This window comes from Haliaeetus albicilla, chromosome 7 (genome assembly GCF_947461875.1).
Source record: "Haliaeetus albicilla chromosome 7, bHalAlb1.1, whole genome shotgun sequence".
Taxonomy (NCBI): Eukaryota; Metazoa; Chordata; class Aves; order Accipitriformes; family Accipitridae; genus Haliaeetus; species Haliaeetus albicilla.
Genome location: NC_091489.1, coordinates 9,763,528 through 9,790,385, shown reverse-complemented (window position 1 = coordinate 9,790,385; position 26,858 = coordinate 9,763,528). Strand labels below are relative to the sequence as shown.

The following is a 26,858-nucleotide window of genomic DNA, read 5'->3' as shown; positions in this document are numbered from 1 at the left end:
CTGAAAATTACATAAAGCTAACATTGTTTCAGATTCCATTATATTTACATTTAGACTAGTTGTGATTTGTAAAATGTAGACTGACTGTCAGAGACCTCTCAGACCATTTTAGCAATTTGTACTCACATAATGAAAAATACATAGTTAGAAATGAATGACAAAAAAAGTATTTTTCCAACTGCCTTCACTTTAAGGACTTTGCTTGATTCAACACAGTAGGAGGAAAAACATCTGCAGTATAAGCCCAGTAGTCTCAAAGTAGTGAAAATTTCCACATAAAGCTAAAGTAAAGAAAAAGTGTGGAGGTTGCACTTCCGCACCTAAAAAAAGAGAAATGACTGAAAAGATCCCATTCACTTTCCAAAAATACAACTGATGTATTCTGCCTTTAATCTTTTTTTTTAACTGCCTGTCTTTACCTGCAAAGATTTCACAGAGCACATAGCTTTCCTCCCCAGACACATAAATGCAGATGCACACATTTATAAAACTTTTCTACCTGTTGATGATGATACTTATTCTTTATGATGCCTATGTAATTTAGACCATGAGAATGGCATTTATTTGACAGCTAGATTCATCTAAACTGGTTGTGCTATATTCTAGTGAGAAAAATGGGCACTTTTATGGTTTGATTCAATTCATCTGAAAGTAGATATAAAAAGATATAAATATGTCAGATAAATTGTGCCTAAAAGGGTCTGGTTTTCTCTGTTGTGGGGATTTAGGACTACTAGGTCTGGTAGAGATATCTACATTGCAAACCTTTAAAATTAGGTGAGATGAATCCCATGGTGATGCTGTGCACAACAGCTCATGACAAAGAGCTGTGGTATTTTGCAGTATGGCTAACAATATTAAATAGACTAAACCTTAAATAAAACAATTCCTTTTCTTGAGACTCAAATACAATTTGCAGAATGTCTATGGATCTCAGGTAATTAAAGTATGTGGAAGACACAGCTATTTGGAAAAAAGAAATGGACTTGTCACTGTAACAAGGACTAAAATTAAAGTAAGAGATGATATTAAGAAGAGTTGGAATTTGGCTGAAAAGAGTGTAATGCCTGTGTAAGAGGTGAAATATCAGAAGTACTTGACAAAGACAACAGGGGGGACATTTGTCTTTTTTGCTCCTTCCTTCTCAGTGAAAAATTTTTGTGTGCAAAAAAACCAGGAGGCTTCTATTAATTCTAAAAATGCAAAAATAATAGTATTTGATCTATTTTAGATTTCTGGAATTTGGAATGGGGTAGGAAAAAAAGTTCATTAGGCTTTCTCTTTCAATCTTTATCACAAAAGAATCTTCTGCTTCCCTTTTCTGAGCGCCAGCATCATTTACTTCCTTTCATATTTCCCCCGAACTCTTCCTTCATTATCTTGTTACCCAGCTAACTTCTGTAATTACCTTTCCCCCTTCTCATTCCCTTTCCTGACCTCTACATAAACTTCACTTTTTTCTTACTTCTCACAATATACTCTTCTCTCTTTCAGCTTGCTCTCTGATTTTCAGACAAAGGAGCAAACTTCAACACTAAAGCTAGCACAGTTTGATTAACAACAAGGATTGAAGGCAGCAAAAAGAGAAAAAAAATGTTATGATTCTGCCAGACAGCAAAACATGGGGGGAAAAAAAAAAAAAAGACAATTTCATGAGACTGCTGAAAGCTTAGCAAATGATACATGGGAGAGAGTGACACCCTGCACATCAACAAAGTGTTCAAGACTAAGGGTATCAAAAGGTCTCTCTGAAAATGTACTCCTTCTGCATGGGGAAACCACTAGACTCCAACCATAACATCTACCACAAAATACCACCCTGAGCTGCTTTTTACCTCAGTGAAGGGACTGAGTGTGACCTGCACTGATAACAACTGGCTGGAACTGGCTTATTTGTAGTTGAAGGCAGGGACTTTTGGGTTTAAGTCTAAGCACGTAAGGGGAAGTGAAGCTGCTCCAGAAACCCAGGCATGGGTGGCACAGATCCTGCAGTTGTAGGCTTCAGTATGAGCAGCAGATCCAGCTGAGCACAATTTCAGCAAATAAACTAAGAAATGTTTTCAAATTAAAAGCCAGTTGTATGATCAATTCCAGCACAGCTCTGGTTTCCTCCTTTTTGTCCAAGTGGAATTTGGGAGCTTGCACTCTTGTTTTGAGATTTCTGTACAGAGAGCAGCATGTTTAGGGAGATAGCCATGACTGGACAGCTCGACACCCAGAAATCTTGAATACTCAGGTGCCAGCACAGCACGGGGAGGACAGGGGAGCCAGGAGCCAGTGGTGATGCTATGGCAAACAGCAGCCATGGTTTGGCCAACTGGGGCTCAGACCCACCACACCTGAGCAAGGTGAGCAGGGCAGGTATAGCGATGGTCAACCACAGACCAGTGGTCACCAAGCAAGTCCCTAAGGATGGGGCTGGTCCCAGGTCAGGCCAGGAAATCAAGGCAGCAAGTCAAGGTCAGGATGAAGAAGGTATACATCCAGACACAGCATACCTAGAAACACAGCCCAGGGGTGGAACAAAGGTAAGAACCTGAGCTTAAATGCAACTCCCAGGCCAGTGGGCCCACCGAGGATGGGTGAGGTGGAGATCTCCGACAAGGCTTCCTGCAGCTCTTTCTCACGCAGCTCTTTTCACAAAGTCTAATCTAAGGTTACCCACCTGCCCCATTTCACAGCTGGCCTTTGACACAACTACTTAAACACCCAAGGAGGGAGGGAGGTTGGAGGAGAAGTTGCAGAGCCTGTTGGTGCCTTCACACCAAGCATGTGATATCCCAGAAAATATCTATGTCACATCCAACAAGAAACAACGTACTGACAGATGGAAAGGGTAAATTATCATCCAGTTGTATCATCCAGAAATGGTCAGCTTCTTAATTGAGACTGCACCACAGAACTTAGGAAAAGAATTAAAAGAAACTATATTTAAATTTATAGAATAGATGCCTGCATTTGTAAATTGAAGATGAGATTGTATCAGTTTATTTATAGTTTCAAATATATGACATTTCAGAAAGGTACCATCTGCACAGGAGATAATGCACAATTTAGGCAACGACCTTTTTGACAATACAGAATGTAATATTCTAATTCTGCTTTCTTTTAGTTTGAAATTTTATTCCTAGTGTTCACGTACAATCACAGTATCTAATTAGATATGTTTCTTTTGACTGAAAGTTCGAAAACAGCATATTCTCAGTCAAAATAATAGCTATTCCTACTGAGCTTCTTCTCTGTGTTAGCTCTCTACTTAATTCTAGTGTCCAAAAATATCAGTTCTACTCAACTGATGTTGTCCAGATATAGGTAAGCTAACATATCAATAGTAATTACCAGTAACTATGAAAGGCTGGGAACAAGCAGCAACAACAGTATTGTTGTTAGCTTTGTTACAGAGTCTGTTACCCCATTACAAAACATTCTGGAAAAGTTCATTTTTCAGAGCACCCAAGGAATAAATAGTGAGGTAGCAAATTCTATGGAAGATAATGAAGTTATTCAAGGTACTAAAACATTCAAAAAGCTTCCTCAGCAGTTTTTTAATAAAAATTACACTGTTACTGAATAAAAATGAAAATTCCCTTGTGGCCAAATAACTGGTTAAAACACAGGAAACAAAGGTCAGGAATAAATGATCAGCTTTCTCAGTGCAGTCCCAAAAGGAAATTGTGCTAGATCTTGAGTATTCACAATCAGAAAAAGAGAAATGAACAGTGAAATGACAGTTTGCTGGTGATTTCATTTTATTCAGGGTAGTAAAAATGAAGGCCAACTGGAAGAAACATTGAAGAATGCAGGATGTTGAGTGACTAATAATAAAATGAAAAATGAAACTCATTGTAGATAAATGTAAGGTAATGTACACGGGAAAAATAATTTTACACAAACAGTGATAGTCTTGACTAGTTATTACCACACAGAAACAAGATCTTGGGGTTATAATAGATAGTTCTATGAAAATGTCAGCTCAATGCTCAGTAGCAATCAAAAAAGTAAATTGAATGCTAGGAATTATTAAGAGACAAATAAAAAAAAAAAAAACCAAACCCAGACAACACTGATGTACAAATGCTGAAAAAAATCCATGTTGTGCTCCATTTTCAACAGCATGTGCAATTCTACCCTTTCCATCTCAGAGCAGGATATGGGAGAACTGAAAACATACAAAAAAGAGGGAATGGATAATCAATAGCATCCATGCCACAGTCACTTAAATAGATTATGACTTTTTGGCCCAAATAGTTAAATGGGAATATTAAAGAGGTCTACAAAATCATAAGAGGCTTAGAGAAAATGACCAAGAGTGGGACAGCATCCTAGAAAATATCATTACCAGACTGATTTATACAAGCTACTGGCAGAAGCTATGGACTGCCAATAGGATACTATGCTAAATGAATCTTTGATCTGAGCTGGTGTACCAATGTCATATTTCATGTGAGAAAGAGATGGCAGTAATCTGTTACTACATTTCACTGTGCTGCTGTGTCCTCTCCAAAGACTGTAGCTTGAATCTGTAGTTAGAGATCCAGTGGTCCAACCTATCTTGACCTCCAGGCTGCAATAGGAAAGACATAGGACAGTCCTGCTTCTGTGCAACCCAGACCATGCCCTGTGCTGGAGGCACTCTGTGTTCCTGCCAATGAAAAAATCCTGACCCATGAATCTTTACCAAATGACTTTCAAATTTTTCTTTTCAAGTATAGATATTCATGCTTTTGGTTTTACACACAAGAAGACACAAATACTGAAGATACTTGGCTCTGTTGTAGCAGATACTTAAGTGATTAAATGACAACAGGACTTTGTACATGTCTTACGAGTTTAAACTGGTAGATTATAAATCTTTATGTATTTTCTTTGAACTCCCTTGCCTGTTTTTGAATTTCAAGCTGTCATCTTAAACTTTAAAAACTCATTGTGTTCTGCACTGCAACTCAATTTTCTGAAGAATGTTCTGAAGAACATTTCTCCCACAGTAAAAATTCTTTAAAGTGTCTTCATGTTGATTACAAAATGATCATAACTTGTACACCAATGTTGTTTAAAAAGTGCTCTTCATTCTCTGTTCTTTTGCTAATGCTTTCAGTCTTTTCATTAGTTCTGATCCCTTGCACATTCAAAAGAGTAAGATCTTTCTAGCTATTTTTAACTTTTTGTTTGTTTTACTTTCCTAAAGATCACTTTTATGAAGAAATAATATTATTTTGAATATTTTTTTGATATTCAGAGACATTTTCAAAGAGATTCCCTGGTAATAATGGCCAATTTTGATGGTTGACCATATAGAAGAACATCAGTAACTTTGCAACAGCTTAGTATTCCACATGCACTTTCTCAGGTTCAAAAGCATTACTGCAAAATGTAATATGCTTCACCAATAGTTAGAAAAGATGGGAATTAACACTTTGTTTAAGTTTTATACATTTATACAAATTGATGATTCCACTGCCCTATGTCTACTCTCAGAGGAAATGAGAAAAACTGGAATAGCTGCTACCTCTGGGAAGACTTGAGAAATCCATGTCTCATCCAGAGTTGCACAACAGACCCCACACAGGTAGAAAACTGTTAATGGTGCTCTACCTAGGAATCAGCTGGTACAGACTTTTCGCAGTTCAGGTCCATGACAGTTAAACGCCAATATTCACTAGCTATACTAAATTTTTCATTGCTCTAGATTCCTTTTCTGATTTGCAATAAATTCAGTTTTGACTAATTTTCTGCAATATTTTAAATTAAAACAATGACAGTAGGGAAATGGGAGCAGCAGGAGAAAGGGAAGAGGAAGACAGAGAACCGAACACTAGTGAGGAAACAATATTGCACAGGTAAAAAAAGGCAATGAAAAGCTTTTGAAAATAATTATATTAATTGAACAAAATTAGAATATTGAAGTCATACATGTGAAGAGATACTACCAGGAAAAACAGAGGGCAGAAAATGTCATAGATGGATATGGATCTATGAAATATTTTGGTACAGTAGCAGGAGCACAATAGACATAGGAAGCTGTTAGTCCAAACAGCTCTTTCCATAACATAGAAGAAGAATCAGGCAGCAGCACTGTGATTCGCTGGTTTTGAACAGGACGACAGAGTAACAGGCATACTATAAAAGAGATATTTTGCATAAGCAGAGAAGCTGAGTGTTAGAGATGAGAGCCAGAGACTCAATCAAAGAGGTATAAAAATAGTAGAGGAAATTAACAATGAAGAGATTACTTCGTTTTAACTCTGAAAAAAAAGGCACACAGTAAAGGAAGAATGATGAGTGAAAGGAATATTCTCTCTGACAGCGTATATAAAGCTAAATTGCTGTATTATATCAGAGATGAGCTACAAAAGATAAGGGCTGGACCAAAAGAATGTAGAACAGAGAACAGATAGAAGTATTGGCAATTTTCAGTAAGGATGCCACAGTGTATTGATTAAAAAGTGTAAGAAAGTGTTTGTCATTTCATAAAGGCTGTTGTATACTAGATGACAGTAGTGTGAGGGTTTGACCAGAGAGATCATAATAAATAATCTGTTACAACTTTACCTGCCTTTGATGAGCTAAAAATTAAATCAAAGTGCTTAAGCTCTTTGAGCAAGAAATGCTTTCATCTTAATCATCCATCTCATTCGTAAGTGTATATATATTTAGTAAGAATGATGGTATACCTTATTTGCAGCAGAATGGTGAAAAGCTAAGAAGTATGTCACTCTATATAGGGACTACATGGGTAGCTGCACTGCCAAGGAGCTCTAAGTTTGAATGCAATGATTTTACTTTCACAAAATAGAAATTAAATTTTTACCACAAGGGAAATAAGGTAAAGTGAGATTATATAAAGCATCAAGCCATAGAACATTTCAGCATAATTAAAGAACTTTATTTGGGAGTGGCCCTACTGAAAGTTCGTGTTAGCAATAAGATACTTCACCACAAATATTGTAACAAAGATAACGGAAATTAACTCCAATGCAAGTGTCCTGGTTTCAGCTGGGATAGAGTTGTTTTCCTAGTAGCTGGTACAGTGCTATGTTTTGAGTTAGGCATGAGAAGAATGTTGGTAACACTGATGTTTTCAGTTGTTGCTAAGTAGTGTTTAGACTATAGTCAAGGATTTTTCAGCTTCTCATGCCCAGCCAGCAAGAAAGCTGGAGGGGCACAAGAAGTTGGCACAGGACACAGCCAGGACAGCTGACCCAAACTGGGCAACAGGGTATTCCAGACCATGGGACGTCACATCTAGTATAGGAACTGGGGGGAGTAGGGGCGGGGGGAATCACCTCTCAGCAACTAACTGGGTATTGATCGGCGGGTGGCGAGCAATTGCACTGCGCATCATTTGTACATTCCAACTCTTTTATTATTACTGTTGTCATTTTATTAGTGTTATCATTATCATTATTAGTTTCTTCTTTTCTGTCCCATTAAACTGTTCTTATCTCAACCCACCAGTTTTACTTCTTTTCCCGATTTTTTCCCCCATCCCACTGGGTGGTGGGGGGAGTGAATGAGCAGCCGCATGGTGCTGAGTTGCTGACTGGGGTTAAACCACGACCACAAGTTACTGCTCACCAACACCCTTCCACTTGAAAAAATCAGCATCTGTAGCACTTTTTCTAGCTGTAAAAATTGTAGTGACAAAGACTAGAGAGATCTCTGAGATTTGAAAATCCTAAAATAATTCAAACTCTCAACCTCTATATTTAGCAAGAATCGGAATTTTCCAAACCATAACATTTGTAGAGAATAGTTGTTTTTCATGGATAAAAAAGTATATGATGTGTATGTGGAATTCACGAATGCAAAGACTTGCACACTCACAACTGCAAGCAAAATATCTTGATTATATTTGATAAGGATAATGTCTTATAAAACAGATCAAATGGACATTTCTGTAAATGGAAATAAGTGAAAACTATGTTTCAAGGTTATATTACAAGCTAGAATTTAGATGAACTTCTGTTTTCCCTCTTCACCAACCTCTTCATCAGAGACTGAGTGACAACTGTCAGAAAAAGTGGGCAACAGATTGATGTACAATTGATTAGCAGATTAAAGATGCTGTGGTTACACACATACAGACACACACAAACATTTACACTCATATAAACTTAAGTGTTTAAAATCTAACACACAGCTTTTAAAATTATTAAATAAACATACCTCAAGTGACATTTATCAACTGTTAGAAAAGGAAGATCATTGCATAATTTATACATTATAAATCCCATTATTCAAAACTTGAAAACAAAGTTATAAAAAGGAACTGGAATGTAACTTGAATGAAAAAAAAATGAGTTACACCAATGTTGTATTTATTCTTTAAAATTGTCTTACAGTTATTTTCACATATGCATATGCTTTTAAAGTAGTTTCAGCTTCGAAAACTATGGAGATTTTAAGAGATTTTCATTTTTAAAATCATCCTATAACCTACAATGTATTTATAAATCAACAAAAATATTATAATGTAGGGCAGCAGAACCTAATACAGACCTCAGAAAATACTCTAATCAGCACCAAGAAAGAGAAACCAACAGTTACTGACAGGCCATAATCCAGGAGAAAAGAATGACAAATAATTGGAAACCACATTATGGAAGGTGCTACAAGCTTTTAATAAAATGGGACTGATGGTGTAAACTAGTCAGTTAACTGCTGACCAAAAAAGGGCACAAATATCTTTGGAAAAGTATTTGAGATATACCTTGTATAAATATTATTGACGGATATAGCTTACTATGAGATGATCCTAAGTAACACTCTAGAAGCTATGAATGGGATTGCAAGATGGATGTTTAGTCTAAAATTTGGGGCCAAAGCTCAGGAGGAATTGAGATTATAACCAGACAGCTAATCCATTCCCCTGCCACAATGTCCATTTTTTCAGTCCTAATATTGAGGGACAAACTGAATAACTGGTTTGTCAAGGCTTTCATGTTTTGTTGACCAAAATAGGATCCCTAGCCTGAATGGCTGAGCATAGAAGAAACAGCATTATTTCATTATAAACCAAAAGAAACTGAGGAGTTTAACAAAACTTGTTTCTTTGCATCTCATCCCCGTTTAGAAGCCACACTAATCCTGTCTGCATTCTTCCAGCTTTGGTGTATGCGCTGCAGGTTCAGTATGGTGTCAGGTACTGGTTTCAAGGATCTCCACTCCAGTGACACAGGGACATGCACAGGAATGACATTATCAGTTACATTGTGGTATTATAAGTCTGTGCACATAATACTGACCATCTTCAGAAATTCTGGAGATAACTGACAAATCCACACTACCAAAATGTTAACTGGTGCTCCGCTTAAGGCAAGAGAGCTCTCCAAGTCGAAGCTGTTCTTTTTTAGTCCCACTGTATATAACCATTGTGTATTTAAATAAAGAAAAATATGACAAGTAACTGCTTATTTTACTCACAACTACAGCTAACTCTGCATGTTATTTCCTTTTCCTTAACAAGCACTATATCACTATTCTAGCAGAAAAATGACTAGTGAAAACAGGACTGTCCATTAATGTACTAAATAACTTGCCAGTGCTTTTATTCTAACAAATATTTCAGTGTGTTACAAAATGTTGCACAACAACAGTGTACCACAGAAGCTGCCTTTTCGATTGATTTGTGGTATTCCTTTTCATTCTCGATGCCCTGCATGTCAGGGTCTTCACTCTGAAGCTCCCACAGAACTAGAATTTTAAAGATGATTTACTTCTCTTAGAAATAATAGGGAGCAGGAAAATGGCTCGGGAAAGATGTATCTGTAACTCAGTTGATACAACATTTTTCACTACAGAGAGAAAATGCCAATACCAATACTTTGAAATTGAACTACTTCGTTTCCAAAACTCATTATTTAATGACATGGGTAAGTTATTATGTCATTAAAAGTAGTATTTTGAGGAAGATCCTTAGCTGCTTCTAAAGAAGTGACAAGATTTACGTTAGTTGCCAATCCCTCTCTTAAAAGACTTGTCCAGAAAAATGGAAATCATTATGTAAAAATGGCACTTTACCATGCTGTATTGCCACAACATAATGGTATGGTCATTGCATCACTTTCAAATAATGCAATACCAGGGCTATGTTCTGAAGAGTAGGAATGGATTTTAAGAAGAAAGCCAACTCAGAATTTCATACACTCTGTTCCTATGTGCTCCAAACTGAAATGTTGGATATGCAGCAACACCCTTTGGCTTTTAGACGACAGTTTTGAAAATATAAAACTAAGTCAAGATGTTTATTTATCTCTTTAAACCATTCAGGAAAAGGGTTTGGGAGGAAGGGATGCAGGTCTTCCAGGCTATTAAAACCAGACCTAGATATTTAAGCAATGGGCAGTAAACAGCAGCTATTTAATGTAACATGTACTAGAGTGTTCAATTTTTACAGATGCAAAGAGCTAACTTCCTCTTGGGGAGGAAGGAAAACACAAAACAAAGTATTTCAGGAACAGAAGGAAAGACAGATAAAGAGAGAGACGGAGTGCACTTGTAATTGAGCCCTAAGATCTTGAACCTCAAAGCTCCTCTAGCCTTGCATTAACTAACAGAATTCCCCATCCACAGGTTAGCCAAGAGGCAGCAAGACTCATTGTATTAAAGTTAAATGTACAGAAAATGGAATCAAAGTAATCCTCACTGACATGTTTACATGTACAGCCTGCTGAGCATCTACGTCTGTTATTTAATAAGAAGCATGGAAAGAATATTCTCAGTCTCTGAAACAGTGATATAGACTAGAGCTACCCTTGCAACTCTTACAGTTGCCTCAACACATCTGAAAATTCCCTGCAGTGAGGTGATGGTACCTACCATCTAGTGAGCTTCCTTGCTTTGCCAAGATACATGATTCTACCTATGAGAGCTTTGAGCTTCAGCTCATAACCATGCCACACTGCACTTTGGGGAGACCCTTTGGGGGGTCTCCAGACAGAAAAGCTGTTGGCTCGATCATCTTCATAAACAACAGGAAAACACACTTTATTAGCCAGAAAGAATACAATGGCTTCTCTATCAGAAGGAATTAAGCTAATGTTTAAATACTTAAAATAACCCAAGATGAAGTTTCTAAGACTATAACTAGATATCTGTCACTATAACTCTTTGATTATGACTTTTTCTCTTAATGCAAACCTATGATCAAATGAGAATGCAGTAACACGTAGGCCCTGTGGGACTTCTCAGTAAGAGATATTATTGATAGAATATATGGTTCATTTATCAATAAGTTCTCTGATTCATCAATTATTAGATATTTTTGATACCATATGTACAGTACCTTTAAATATGATATTAGTATTAAATGTTCATTGCATTTTAGAGACTGAAGTGCATAGCAATTTTCTTCTCAAGAAGATTAATTTAAACTGAGTCCTACTGTAATTCTTCAACCTGTCAGTTTAGGAAACCACCCTCTGCACCACGTTAGCATTCCCACTGCATGAACTGTTGAGACTCCACTCCTTGCCACCCTATGTACAGAACAGAGCTTTAGCAACTGGTTGTTGCCTTACTCCCGATTAGTGTGGCACTGAACCAGCAGCTGCCAGCGGAACTCTCAGTTGATCCTGTAGTGCCACGCCAGTCAATTAAGCCAATTGATTTTGGAGAATGGTTTTGTTGAAGTTAAACAGAAATGCTTAAAGACTATTTTGAACATTCAACTTGAGATGTACTTCATACCTCTTAATCTCTACAAAAGCCTGTTCCCTTTCTCCCACCTCACATGAAAATAAGAAAGCATTTCTTTTTCTTTCCATACATTCCTTTTGGCAGTTTCACAAATGTATGTGCTGGGGCTTCTCCTTTCTAGTGTTGAATTCCCAGGTCATACTATAAGTTAGAAGACATTCCTGCAGCCTCTAAAGAGACAAGATTTCATCTAGATGCCTCCCCACTTCCTTCATCAGTAGCCATTTGATTTCTAGCTGATTCTCATGTGTTATTCAATGAAGGATCACAATACTCTAGGAAACAACCAAGGTATTACATTTACATCTCCAGTACTTAACTCAGATTCCTGATCTACTATGTATCTGTGCAGGAGGTAATCAAACCTGTAGTTCTGCCATATTTGTAGTGTATTTATAAGCCATTCAGCCAGAGAAAGAGATTTCAGTAACCAGACTCTGGGGGACTACAGAATAGGAATCGTAAAATGAAATATGCAAGAGATCAAGGAGAAATAGCAGAATGAAAGCTATTGTTACGGATGGCAATATTTAACACAGATGTTTTACTTGTCTAGATATTACTGGTCAAACACAGATCTTTGTGCCTGGATGGCAGAAATAAAATGTATTTGTTCACATACATATTGCTAGATTTAGTGTACCTGAAAAATCTCTATTACAGATTAGGAGACAGAATGTGGAGGACAGGCAGCACTTCTGTTTGAAACAGAATTTTTTACATCTCCATCCCAAATATTTCACAATGGTTAAAGTTATAAAGAAGATACTGCTCAGGATGAGTCAAATATTAGCTTAGCTATGGCCATCGTTATGTTCCTAACAAGTTAAAAATCACTGTGGACAATGTTACGGGTCTTAGAAACCGGGATAAGAAGATTTATAGTTATTCACCAGAGATTAGGTAACAAGTGGTATAAAAGTACAATATCCATAATCATTAATCTGCATCAAATCTTGAATTTGGATCTTGACCTTCCACAGCTGAAGACAGTGGAGATTTTGCTATTTATTTCGTTATTATTAGCATAAGGACAACATTCTTTTCAAGAGTACTAAAATTTGCCGGGGAAAGTCCTTGATAATGTTAATCAGAGCCCTCATCTGGCCATATCTGCTGTTCAAACTTTATTTAAAACTCTATTGATGTTTGATTCAGCTACTTCAAAAATAATTTGTGGAGGCTGAGAAAAGTTGCAGCAGATAAAAACTCAGCTGCCAAGTGGTATAGTTTAAACCAGAAACCGACCAATTGTTGCTAGCTAGAGTTTTCTTCCAGTAATATATACTGAGTATTTATTGTGTGACAAAGCTAAGGAGAAAATTGTGGTGAACAAAAGGAGGAATCGGACCTCCAGGTACTTTGGTTGCTCGAGTGAAATTCTGATCTTTGTTACAACTTTGTTTAAACCATCTTCATAGCAAATATCCAATAAAATAATGTCATCCAGCCCTGGAAACCAGGGTACCAGGGTATATCATAAAATCCTTGACAAGCTGTGCAGTGTTGCACAAAGCTGAACATCAATGAGTACAGTGCATGGTGAACAGGCTCAACCTGGAGCATGATATCCTGCTGTTTCTCCTCCCCTGCACCTCAAGTGCCCATCCCCATATCCATATGTTTCTTTCTTTTTCTGTATCCCTGTCATTTGACAGGTAAATGTCAAGACCCACAGAACTGACTGTTGCACCAATAGGGCATCATGGAAGCTTGGAAAGAGAGTGCTGGTGCTCAGCAAACATGTTGGCTTTCAGGGTCCTCTGGGACACTTTGCTCCAGGATGCAGATGTCACCTTTGATTTTTCAATCTTTGTTTTGCTGAGTAGGAGGGTAGGTAAAATATATGAACATATACATATATATTAAAAAAAATATAAATATATATATACACCAGATGGGCTTGCATTTTAAGTGGAAATTTAGTTACAGATATTCTACTCCAGAAATGCAGAAATTCTTGCAGGCAGATAGACTGTCAAAATTAAATTTGAAGCATCCGTCTGCAAATACTAGTTATGGCAGCAGTTGGATATAAGTGTTAAATCAGAATCTGACATGTTCTCAAGGTCAAAGACCTAAGACTGAATACCCACATAGATGCCAACAGTACAGATGATAAGCTTGTACGATACAGTTTCAGGTGTATCAGTGAATACAAAGATTCATGGTTTTTTGAACTAGCATTCAAAAACGCTAGTTTTGAATCTTAAGGTTAACCATTAAAACAGGGACTTCCAGTCCCTGGATACCTCACTAAGGAAACTGTGATTCTGACATAGTAGTTGTACAAAAAAATGGTGCCACAGCACATATAATCCAGCTGAGAAATATTCCAGACAGTTTCACTTGCAGGCCACTGTATCATTCTGTCTCATAAGTGAAAGGCAGATCAAGGAAGACATTTTCTTCATTTCTTTTCCTTTCGGTTTGATAACTTGATCACAAATGCTGTAATCCTACCTAAGTTCAGTTTTCTGCCCAGTGCCAACAGAATATCATGCCATAGAATATCAGCATTCCAGAAGCTTGTAGCAAATATTTAATAGTTGCAAAGCACAATGGTTTTTTGCACAGCATGGATCTTCATTCTGTTCCAACTGGATAAAATCTTAGTTGCTGGGCATAATGTAGGCAGTGTTGTCTCATGAAGAATGCGTAAGGATGAGCAAGGTTTAAGCAAAAGGCTCAATGTACCTTAGAGCAGGGGAAAAAAACCCCTACACTGAAGGATTTTTGGGAATCCACATAAAGCTGATATAGAATCTCAGTTCCTCTGGTTAGATACTCTCTAAAAGAAAGAAGGAAACAAACAAAAAGGCAAAAAAACAAAGGCACAAAAGAGGAACAAAACAACTGAAACCCTTGCTGGCAGTGTCTGAAGAGAAGCCTGAATGGATATGATGGCCCTTGCCTTGGCAGCTCTAACAATAGTCACCCAGGTAGCAGTGGAAATGTGAAACCTTCACCGAAACAAAGCTGATGGCAAAATTCTAAAGACTTTTGGCACAGCAATGCAAGAGCATGCACTGACTTTAATTCTGCTTTTCTGTGAATATGAATTAGATCTTTTGAATTGACTGTCCATTTTCCTACCACAACCATTCTTTTCTTAAAAAAAACCAAACACGAGAATCTGTCTTCCCCTACCAAATGCAATGATCTTTTTCTTCCACAGAAGTTCAAATTTAGTCCCATTGAAGCTATTTGTCTTTACAAAGAGAGAGCAGGATGTGTTTTGTATGGCTATTTTTTACCTTCTAGTATCAACTGAATTTATTAAACTATCTGTTCCATGTAATTACTTTCTGTAGATCAAGCCTTTCTAATAGGTCTGTTCTCCCAATGTCCTTGCTGTGTGCACAGAACTCCCAATGATGTTAATGAATCTCGAGCATGTGATTTGAGAGAAGCTTATGTCTCATGTCATTTTGAGTGGTAAGCATTCATAACAGAGACCATGTAGGGCAAGCACTAAGCTGCACAGTAGCGGCAACTACTGTTTTTTAATGAATTTTAAACAAGCATTCTTCTTATTTGTGCCTCATCATTAGACTCTTCCTGTTAAAAAAGAATCACCCTACATCTCTATTGTCATGCTTTTTACACATAAGAGGTGTTTCCTAAGTGTTACTTTCTTATTTTTCCCAGTGGCATCAGTAATTAATTCATGCCAACAATTATTTTGGAAAACATAACATGTATAGTTTTGTTTAATCAACACAGAACATCTTCCACCTACAAATGCCCCCTTCAGCTGGTGGCATAAAGATGCGAGTGATGCGTTTGCAGAAGAAAGTCCATCCATGCTGTCACCCATAAACAATCAAAATGCATTCCAAGGACACAACAGTGTTCCCACCCCACCAAACACCAAATGTTACCGGCTTCAATTAACATGAAAGGGCCTTTAAAAACAGTAATTAGACATGTTCGTGAGACATGTCACGTAAAGATGAGAATTCCCAGAAGTGCTTTTGGCTCTATTAGAAAAGAACATTTCTCCTCCCAAACAAATCTCACAGACATGCGAGGTGTGGGAAAATGGCACCATTCTCATCAGTGTTAAAAGCATATGATACGAATGAGGTCTCCAGCATGGCACTAACTGCAATAAATTATCAAGTACGTGTTCTGTTTTCTGAAATGGGCTCCATTTATCATTTTATTGAAAAGGTTCCATTATGCTAATGTCTTATAAAATCACTTCTTGCTGTTGCTGGAAGGTGAAGAGGGGATATCAATTTATATAGAGAAAACTTGGAAGTATTGCAGCTGTGAGTTGTCAAGGGTTAATAACCCTAACAGAAGATACAATATACAGAAAAGCAAACTTCCAAGGACTTTGTAATGACAAATTTTCACAACCCTACTGGAAGGAGAATAACCAGAATATTTTTCTTAAGCTTAACTATTTCAAAAGAAAATTTGACAGAACTAGCAATAGTTAATTGCTGGGCTGAAAACTCTCCCTCTGTTCTCCAATTAACCCTCAAATTGACACTGGAGAGTGTTGAGGAAGTGCTATTTCAATGAAGGTCAGATTAGAGAATGCCATTATTGTTCTTGTCAACTTACCCAGATAGCAGACATGAAGGATAATCAGAGGGAGGTGATCACTTGCAAAAAAGGAATACTCCTTCTATAAATATAACATTATATAATAAGAATGTTTTCTTTCTTTTAAAATATTGGATACAAAACAGGTAAATATTAAAAGAGGAAGAGAACTAGATTTAGATAAACAATTGGTTTGATCTTGTATAATAGCTCTTTTGTGGCTGAGGTGTGACTTGTATCCAGAAAACCCCTTTTTTGCTGTGCATCAAAAAATAGTGCTGTTTCAGAAACGTTACCATATTATGAATAACTTTTAACGGGAAGCATTATCTTATGGACATGCCTTCCCTTACGTCTAAACATACTCATACAGCATAATCCAAGAAGGTACAGCAACTAATCAAGAGGGGTAATTTAACATATACTGACATGAACAGGCTGCCCAGGGAAGTGGTTGAGTCACCATCCTTGGAGGTGTTTAAAAGACATGTAGATGTGGCACTTCGGGTTTAGCAAGGGACTTGGCAGTGTTAGGTTAACAGTTGGACTCGATGATATTAAGGGTCTTTTCCAACCTAAATGGTTCTATGATTGCAATATATTTTAGCAGTTGAAAACAAGTAAGTGGAGCTAGAGCACTGTGACCATTATCTCAATGGATCACCAATAAATTCCCTTCTGGATCTCAGAGCCTCAAACATGGATTACAGTTCCAGAACTTCTTCCATACACATTTACCAAACAGCTTGGAAACTCTTTTAAAACTTTAAAGAAGTTCTCATTCAACACATAGGAAATATTTAGCAGGATTGATTTAAAATTAAATGTAATCTCACTGTACCATATAAAGATGTTATTGTTATACTCTTCTCTTAGTACACACCTGGATTTTCAGACCTCAGATGCACGTATTTAAAATATGGTTACTTCTGAAAAACATACTGTAAGACTGTGATGATCTAGTCAGGCACGATGTGTTAGCATTTTGCATTAAGTATGTGAGCAATGTGACCACCAAAGGGACAAAGATGTGTGTAGTTGCATATAGGATTCATCCAAGTGACAAAAGGTTGTAAACCAAAACAAAACAAGCATGAGGGACTGCAAGTGGGCAGAACACCTTGCAGGTATGGGATACCCATGAAGGGTAGCTGGCAAAACAAAAACCAACGGAAGCAGTAAGGAGCATAGAGGAGCAAGTAGTCTGAAAATATCAAACAAGAAAAGGAAAGATGGAGAGGAATCAAGACAAGTCTGCTTTTGTTCCAGTTTCTCTTGCCAAAGAGCTCTCAGGCCTGATCAACTCAGCTTCTGTGATTACAACGCATCAGTGCAACCTACATGGCATCAGCTCTGTGGTATTGTACACTCAGAGCAAATTTAGGATAAAAGGTCTAACAGCTGAAGTCTTACAGTTTTCTGTATGTAATGAATGCATAGTGATAAAGATTAACAATGTGCAGGAACTAACCATTAGCACAAAGAGAGTTGTTAATGCAGGAATTCTGTGAAGTTTTGTTCTAAAGTTTAAAACAGAATTGTACATACAGTAAATTTACACAATGTGTAATGAAGACAAACACAGCCGTGCTTCCCAGAAAGTATTTGCCAAAATCAGGACTAGTATATTATTGCTGAGTTGGTACTTTATTCTGCTTTTCTAAAAAAGTAAATTAGTGCCTTCCCTTTTCTGGATGTAGATTGATCCTCAAATTGATATTGCATTTCATATTCAGAAGTTTGTAAAATAATGCATTATAAAAAATCTGAATCAAATGTAGACTAAATCACAACGTGCTGCATAATTCATTTTCATTTACATTAAAAGTGGTTTAAACCTAATACAAAAGTAAACTGTCAGTGCACCAAATCCGAAAATACCATAGTAACCTAACTAGTTACTTGGATGTGTCTACTGAAACAATACATTGGTTGCATATTAAGTAATTTATTAATTTTTCTTGTACAGCAATATGAATCTTATTCAAATGAATGTAAAAAAGAACTACCATAAGAACCATGTAACTACCATTAAATGGTGTATTAATATTTCAAGAAATTTAAGAAAGGTCAGTGGAAGTACTCTAATCATTTGTTTTTTAGAACAGAATTTTGATAACTCTGGGAAAAAGCACCTAATTACTAAATGCAAATTGCACAAAATACTGATTTCCCCTCCTCAAACTACTGATTTACAATACTGTGGACCTAAAGTACATTTAGTTAATTAATTTATGTTAGAATTAATCCACAAATGATTTGTACAGATGGCAAGGGAAAAAAATCTTTATACTGATTAATTCCCCTTGTAAAAATGGATGGGAATGGCAGGAGAGAAATTTTAAGAATCCTTTTTCTCTTTTCTAAGGGAATAGTAAATTCTTAGATACTTGGTTTTGTGACACAGCAAAGCAAGATTAGGTTATGGGAAAGTAAGTTCCTTGTTGTCTTAGTTTTGTCTGGTGCAGTTGCTGAACACTTACAGAGCTTAATGTCTCAAAGTATCAATAGAGATGTTCTTGCAGCACTGGAGGCCATTTTGGATGGATCAGTGCTCATGTTTTGATGGCATTCTCAAAAAGGGTATCAGAAAAAGCTGCAGTTGTACTCAGCTTGGTACTGGGTAGGGGTACTCAGCCTAACACCACATTAAAATGGGGAGGTAGAGATGTACACCATACCATTGCCTGATCTGGAACTAATTTGACATTGTAAGTTTTATAAAACTGTGATGTAATTTTAAAATACTTCAGGAGCTTAGACTGCTCATTTACTTCAAACAAACCTGACACAAAAATTCTTCTCATTTTAGGCTTTTTGATTAAAAGAATCATACTAAAATGTAATATCAATTACAGAGCACAGGAATTTTAACACACAATCAACAGAATATTATTCAAAAAGTATTCATACAGTGTCAGCAATATCCCCAATTAAATTGTTTTGGGTTTTTTTAATCATACTTCTCTCGGAAGTATGCACAGTTCTGACTACCCAAACCCTAAATTGTGGCTTTTCCTTCTAAAAGTTTTTGCCTGTGTCTTTCATATATCAGACCCTTACACAGACTGGGGATCTGCTCATCACTTTACACTTTTAAGCACTGACAATACTAAGGTTTTGGTAACGACAGTTTTACTTGCCCTAACTCATAGATGTGTTATTTGTAAGGACAGGAGGTTTTAACGTATATTAAGTTTTGGTAAAGCATTTCCTAACTAGGTGGAAAAGAATCAATCCCTCTTTTTGCTACAATTTACAGCTTGGCACACCTAAGTCAATATATACCAGTACCTTATTTACTCTTCTGTGAAAAGAGAAACATGGAAAGATAAGGAGACAGAGGCAAATTGCATGGAAGCATTTTTAAAAGACTAGCTAAAGAACACCAGGATATTGTAGGGAACTGACCAGATGAGTGCTATTTAAAAGTTGTAAAGAAAAAGACCTAAGTAATGATGACCACATCTAATCAATTCAGACAAAATAATAAACCAGCTGATAATGGATTAAACTGGGAATTAAATAGGTAACAACATTAATAACAGCTTACAGAAAATAGATGCTGTCAAAGTAACTTGGGTTTGGGTTTTTTTTGAGATTACAAATTTGCTTGACATGGTTAGCTAATAAATGCATTTAGAGAGGGAAGCAATGTGATTCTGTAGTCTGACCTCCTGCCTAGCACAGTCCATACCATTTCTAGGTTGAAGTCCAATCTTTGTTGCTGGACGTATGTTTCAGAAAAATGTCCTATGTTTATTTTTAAATGGCCAAATACAGAGAATTCTTATAAACCAGGATAACTTGCATCAGTGGTTGATTTCCTGGCAAGTTAAAAATCTATGTGTGGTATTTATATTAGCTGGCTTTCAGTTTCTAGACAATGAAAGCTTAAATCACACAATAGCTTATAAGATCTAAGACTCCCCTGTTACTACGTTTCCACTCCCACAGATGCCACAAGATTATACCAACATATATAAGCCAGTCTTGACCGGCACTTTTGTAGGATTCTTGTGACTCTTCTCCTGAACCTTCTAACAGATTTTCAGCAGCTTTGTTGAAGTTTAGACATCAAAATGGTGTGTTATATTCCAGTTTTAGTTATGCAAGTGTCAAAAGCAGAGGAAAAACATACTCTCCACTCCAGTCTGTTTTTTGTTTACTTCCAAAGATCATGTTAGCTTTCTTGGACCTGGCATCATGATGCATTCTCATATTCAGCTGATAAACCATACGAACCCTTATGTTTTTCAGATTCACTGTTTCTCAGGCCAAAATCCCTTCACCCTATACATGTTATTACTGATATGCAAACATATGGAACATGGTTTATTTGCTTACATCTTCTTTATCAAACCACTTTGTCCCAGATATTGGACAGATTGTAAATTAAGTTGGGGTGAGTTAGGATGAAAGTCCTGTGCTGAGATTTTTTCACATGTTCATCAGAAATCAAGCAAGGTGTTATTTAGCAGACAGAAAAAATTGCTTCTATTACCTTTGCCTGCAAAGAGAGGAAACCTGGAAATCTTTGATGCAGAGATTATTTAGATCCATTTTCATAGTTTTTTCAGCCTGTTAATGACTTTCGAACTTCTGAATTTCTTATGGACAAACATGCATTCTGCATTAAAAACACAATGTAAGAAAGATGCTTCTCCAGATGAGTCAAGAGTTGTTTTCATTACTCACCACTAAAGTAGGGGTGAGCTGGGAGGAGGATGTCCTGTTATGCTCTTCTGCAAGCAGCAAATAATGCCCCTTAGTGGAGACAGGATGCCAGGCTATCAGGGTTTTTGTCTGATCAAGTGCAGCATTTTATACAACTTAAGTGTATTACTTATATAACAGCACTACAATATAACAAGAGTTGTCTCTCTCCTGGAATGCCTGGTAAAATTCTACAGCTTGACCTCCAAGCATTCAAGTCAACGCTTCAAAAATACTGCTTTTGCAGTCAAATGCTGCAAAAGCTTCTGGGAGAAGCTTTTGTGATGCAAAAGTTGCCACTAACTTTTTTTCCTCAGAATTCTAAGGAGGGTAAATAAAACAAAAGCAGGGCAGGGACATAGGGTGAGCATCCTGTGGTAACAAACAGAAATAACTTGGGCTTCAGAAAGAGAAGAAGTCCCTTAGTGTTTACTGCTACAATTACAGAATAGCTGTGTAGCACGTTAGACTAAACAATAATGAATTAATGAATCCTCTGCCTCTAAGTTCTAAGTTTCAATTTGTCCTCTACTCATCGTGTGTGGCTCACACCGAAAAAATGATTATACTTGGTTCAACTGTATAGGTTTCTACTGTAGACTGATCACCACAACAACCATCCACCTTCCAAGACAATAGCTTGGTAAGTATAATTTCAAGCGGCAGTGGTGGCATATGCAGCCTTTAGCCACTCATTCCCACTACTATTACTCATCCCAGCTGTGCCAAAGAAAATCCTCACTACACAGTACATTCGATTGGAAAACTGATGTCTGGATTAATCTTTTTTTTTTTTTTTCCCCTTGCTGGATTATTTTTAAGCCAGACTACTCCTTAACACAATGAATTATGTGACTACAAATTAACCCCAAACCCTAATAACAAAACCATCAAAATCCCCCATATTGAACTAAAGTGGTGGGGCTGAACAGGCACAAGGACAAGTTTTCATAGTGAGAGTGAAAGCAAGCCAAGAAGATAACAGGCCTTTAAAAAGTATTTGTTACTAACATCCTTCCAGGCAGAACTGTCAGTCATTAGAGTGGCTCTTCTTTTTTTTTCTTATGATAAAAAAATCTGTTTAACTTAATCACAGATAAAACTAGTCCACATACATTCTCAACACATTTTTTCCTCAGCTGTCATTCTGCCATGAAAATATTTGCTGCAATAGAAGACATCTATCAGTTTGCACTTGGCTTCACAGAGTTTGTGATCTGTGGAAAAACATACCACATGACAAATGTAAAAAGGCCTTACACATGTATAAACTATTCTATAAAGTCAAGCACAAATATTAAAGCCCTGTACCTATCATGCAAAGTAGTGAAAAAAATAAATAAGGAGTAGCATTAAAAACCTCACACCATTGCCTTGCTTTTGACAGTAAGCCCAGCCTGAAATCCTGTCCCTAGTTTACCAGATTTAAATCGGCATGCACCCCTCTTATCTCATTATTCATTCAGACTGGGAGATGTGGATCACTAAGCTGTGTACTAATTTGTTCCTAAACTGCATTCATTCATCATTAGTTGGCAGTGAGAGGTTGATCAAGCCCGTTGTGGAATAATTCTGTGACCCTCCCATGAATTGTGTATTTTCTGCATGAGTTATTTAAGAAATTCTCTAGAAGTTATTTTAACAGTTTTAGTAGCCATTTTCTTGAGCATGATGATTTCTGGGGTCAGGTTAGTCACAGAGGTATCTCTGTCATATCCACATATTCTCTTCTGTACTGTGGACCTATATGTTTAGTATTATCTTCTGTATTGTATATAAAGGGTATTTATGTCCTGTTCTTTCTAAAAAGACATCTCTGATGGACTATTACAACAAATCACGACAGAATCTGGTACTGCACAGAATAATGTCTCTTCACTGGGGACAAACACAGCTGTCAGTAAGAGTTAGCTAGACTGTGTGAGGAAGGGGTTACTCTGAGAAGATTAATTTAACAGCTAAAAGATTCTTGTATTTCCTTCTGACTTGATTCTCTCTCTCATGAACAATTTAAATATAACAGCACAACCCATCTGCAGTAACTTGTGCCTCAGCTGATTTTTCTTGATGAAGAGAAGATATTCTCCGTAATAATTTGGTGGATGAAGAACTAGTAAAATAGGTAGTATGAATCATCATCATATTTTCTGCCAGATATATTTTTATAAATAAGAAGTCTATTGTATAGAAATATTTTTTTACAAAATGTATGGGTATGAAAACATTACAACAGATTGGGAGTTAAACGCATTTGCAATGCATAAGCTGCCCAACATTCTAGTTAAGGAAACTTCTGTAATGGAAATTTTACACACTATTTTTTGCCTTCTCATAGACCTCTGGGGTTTTTACCAGCTTATAACTATTTGTAAAAATATTATCATAATACAAGTTAGAGATGGGAACAACACAAAAAATCACTCCATTTATTCACAAAGCAAAATTATTCTGCTAGAAGACACATCAGATGCTTATCACTTCTTAATATAGTTGTATTTTTTGTTTAATAACTGAAAGAAACCATATGTTGGGGTTTTTTTCCTGTGGTATAGAACTGCTCACCCTAAGAAAGAAACAAACAAATGTTCAGGTCTGTGTATTGAAATGTACCAAGTCAGTTATTTACCTGATTTTTCAGAGGGAAGAGAAATGCTTTTTGTAGTATCCAGAATAACAGCCAACCCTGCAGAGAGTGATGGGAGGATGCTGGTGCTGAGATCTATGCGAGTTAGACTTTCAGGTTCTCTTTCCAAGGCTTTTGGAATACCTCCAGCACAGTTATCTTCTGTCTGATCCTTGTTCTCACTGTTCTTCTGTGGACTCTGAACAATATGAACGATACTCTGCTGGGCCAGGTCACAGTTCTGCAACACAAAACCAAAATCCCAATAAATAATTAATTGTGACATAAGGGACAAAATCCCTCTATCACCAATTTGTTATTTATTAAATGGTCTCCAAGACGTTTTGTGTAGAATTTCAGTGTGCAGTAATGGAGTTTAAAGCAAAGTGACAAGTGTAAATTGCTGGAATTAGGATTACTTGCATTGGCAAAAGGGTCACAACACTTACAAATTCTAAACATTTAACAAGGAAATGGTGGATGAAAGCCAACAGCTCTAAATACGTCTGGTTTATTGGCACAAAGGAAAAACTCCAGAGGAAGCACTACTAAATCAAGTGCTAAGAATATTCAATACTTAATAGGCATTTGCACTGACAATGCTGATACACATTCTTCATGTAGCAATTTAGGGTCAAATGTGACAATCACAGAGAATTCATGACCAAGCTACACCAACGTATCTTTGTAAACAGAAACAGGGAAGATGACGCTGTCAATGAAGACTGATACTTATTTCTTGTCCCTAATGTAATTTTCGATCTAAATCTGGCTTTAGATGTAGACTCAGTATGAGTTTCCATTCTTTCCAAAGATGACATTTAACTGTTGACTTCAGAATCAGAGAAAGTTTGTGGAAAATCTCATGACCACTATAGTCTTTGCTGGTAAAACAAAAGGATTGCTACCTATTTTAGCCCAAAAGGCCTCACATATACAGAACTACTTCCTCTTTCTCAGTGCTCACCAGAGGTGATTCTTAGACAGTCTTTCCAGATCCTGTGTCTTAGAAAAAAAGCAGGCTGAATAATGATCTTATGAAAGGTTTATCCATGATAAATCAGGATAGAATTCACATTTTGTTCATCATTTTCCTAATATAGAATAGGAAAGAAAAATATTACCTCAGAACTAGAAATTACAGAGATTTTAGATGACCTATTAGTAATGAAGGGCTTTCAAGAAAGACTTGTATTGATCTTTCCACAGCACACCTTGCAACAAAAATTGTTCTTTTTTGGGTGATACCTACCAGAGATCCACACTGAGTTCTGCAGTGTCATGAATGAACCACATAAAAACATCAGCCTACACAGAAAGAAGTTTGAATTTCCCTCAAGAAAATAATTTTCTACCTCTTTGCAGCATCAATAGGTTGGCCATGTCTGTCCTGAAATGTCAAGACAGACTGCTGATTACATTTGAGATGAACAGAAAGAGAATTCAGAAGCATTTATCTCAGCATCTATAAAATATTTGAAATTTTTAGTTTGTATTTGCAATTATTACATGCACTTTTAATTGCAAAAGATTCCTTTACAGATATTTTAGTGCTGTTTATACCCTCTTTATTATCCCACTCTCCTCTGGTCTCATTTCTGTTTAGTGGTTTTCCTTCATTCTCTTGCATTATTTCTCAGTACTTCCCCCTCCACCCGTTCTTTCTTATGTAATGCATTTCTAAAAGACAAAAATCTGTTTGTGCTTTTTTTCTTTAAATTGAATTTTTAATAACACACTCTCTCCTTAGAGAAACAGTAATCAGCCAGCAGAGATTTGTCAGAGCAAGGACGCTGCAGTATTAATATTCAAACAAAGCAGTTATTAGATTTCAACTTTAAAACATTATGTTGACATTAAAGGTCTCCTTTTTTCATACAGCTTGTTGCCCATAACATTTTAAAAGATCCATTTAAATAGCTTAATAATTTCATTCATTAACACAAAATCCAAAACATGGCCGTCGCTCTAAAACTTCTCCAACTAAGAACACTGTATAATATTAAAGAATTTAATAATCGAAGAGAAATTAATAATAAAATTAATAACCTAGGCAAATGAGGAGCTCAGAAGTGATTTGCTCAGTCACAGCTAGAACTACAAAGGGAAATAGGTATATATGTAAAAACTCACAACCTTGGAAACCTCTAATCAACTGTCAATCAGTCAAACCATTTTTTAATGAGCATCTCTTCTGGCAGTTTTACTTGCTTAAGCAGCCCTTGTCCTGTCTTTTATTTTTTCTCACCATCTACTATCCTTCTCAGTTTGTTTCTTTTTAAAGTTTGCATCAGTTCCCTGATTCAGTTCACAGCTTGATGCTGTGCTACAGTCACAGTGAGGGCATGGTGCAGAAGAGAGAATAAGAGGGATGGCAAGGGCTGCTTAAATCAGACAAAATGCCCCTGCAAATCCACAACCTCTTCCAACCACTCTTGCTTGATCTTGACTGCTGTACACATTTAGATGCATGGTTTAAATCAATTGATCTTTAAAAAGTATAGGTTCCTTTCCAGTTCTTTTTGCAGGCTGGAGGGTATGTGGTTAGCTTATAAACAAAGGAAGGGCTGACAAAACAGAGCCTCATCTTATCTACTGTTCTCTCTCCAATGATGTCAAGAACCACATACCTCAAAAAAAGATGTAAAATTTGCACTTTGGGCAATTATACGTCCATATGACCATAGCAATAGCAAGTTCCTGGAATTCACTTAATAAAAGTTTTCATTTTAAAAGGGCAGGTGAACATGTTGTATCTTAGCTTTCTTGCATCTCTTTATCAAAAACAAGAACAAACTTTGGAATATTGAACATCGCTACTGATGATGATAATGTAGGTTACAGGCACAGGAAAGCTTAATTAGCAGATGTCAGGATAACTTTTCAAAGATAGCAGCTAGACAAAGCAAACAACATCCTTTGATCTGTACACTTGTATATTTGTTATGGAAGTCACCAAGCAGTAACAGACATGGATTCCCAAATCATCAGTTTTGTAATGTTGTTTCTGACTACATTTGAATTGAATTTGGCTTGTGTTTCAAGGAGGAAAACCTTTGCAAGAAAATTGAGAAGACAGTACAAGAAAAAAAAAAAGTTTGTGATCATATCTTAATTGTGAAGAGACCTGGACAAGAATATCACCAAGCAGTTCCCAGAATTAGGGTGATTAATGCTTTATACCAGACTACATTTCATAGGTGGGCTAGGTCTGCAGCTTTCTTCTCTGAGAAAAGAGATAGAATTCAAACTATTTCTGTAA

The 26,858-nt window shown here is 36.6% G+C and overlaps 1 protein-coding gene across 1 annotated transcript in view; it reads right to left on the bottom strand.

Moving 5' to 3' along the window:
• Positions 1-26,858, bottom strand: part of PRKN (parkin RBR E3 ubiquitin protein ligase) — a 767,561-nt gene that overhangs the window by 474,145 nt on the left and 266,558 nt on the right. Inside the window, exon 3 of the mRNA XM_069786113.1 lies at positions 23,600-23,837. Within this exon, the coding sequence (XP_069642214.1) occupies positions 23,600-23,837 (238 nt within the window). The remainder of the gene's footprint in view (positions 1-23,599; positions 23,838-26,858) is intronic.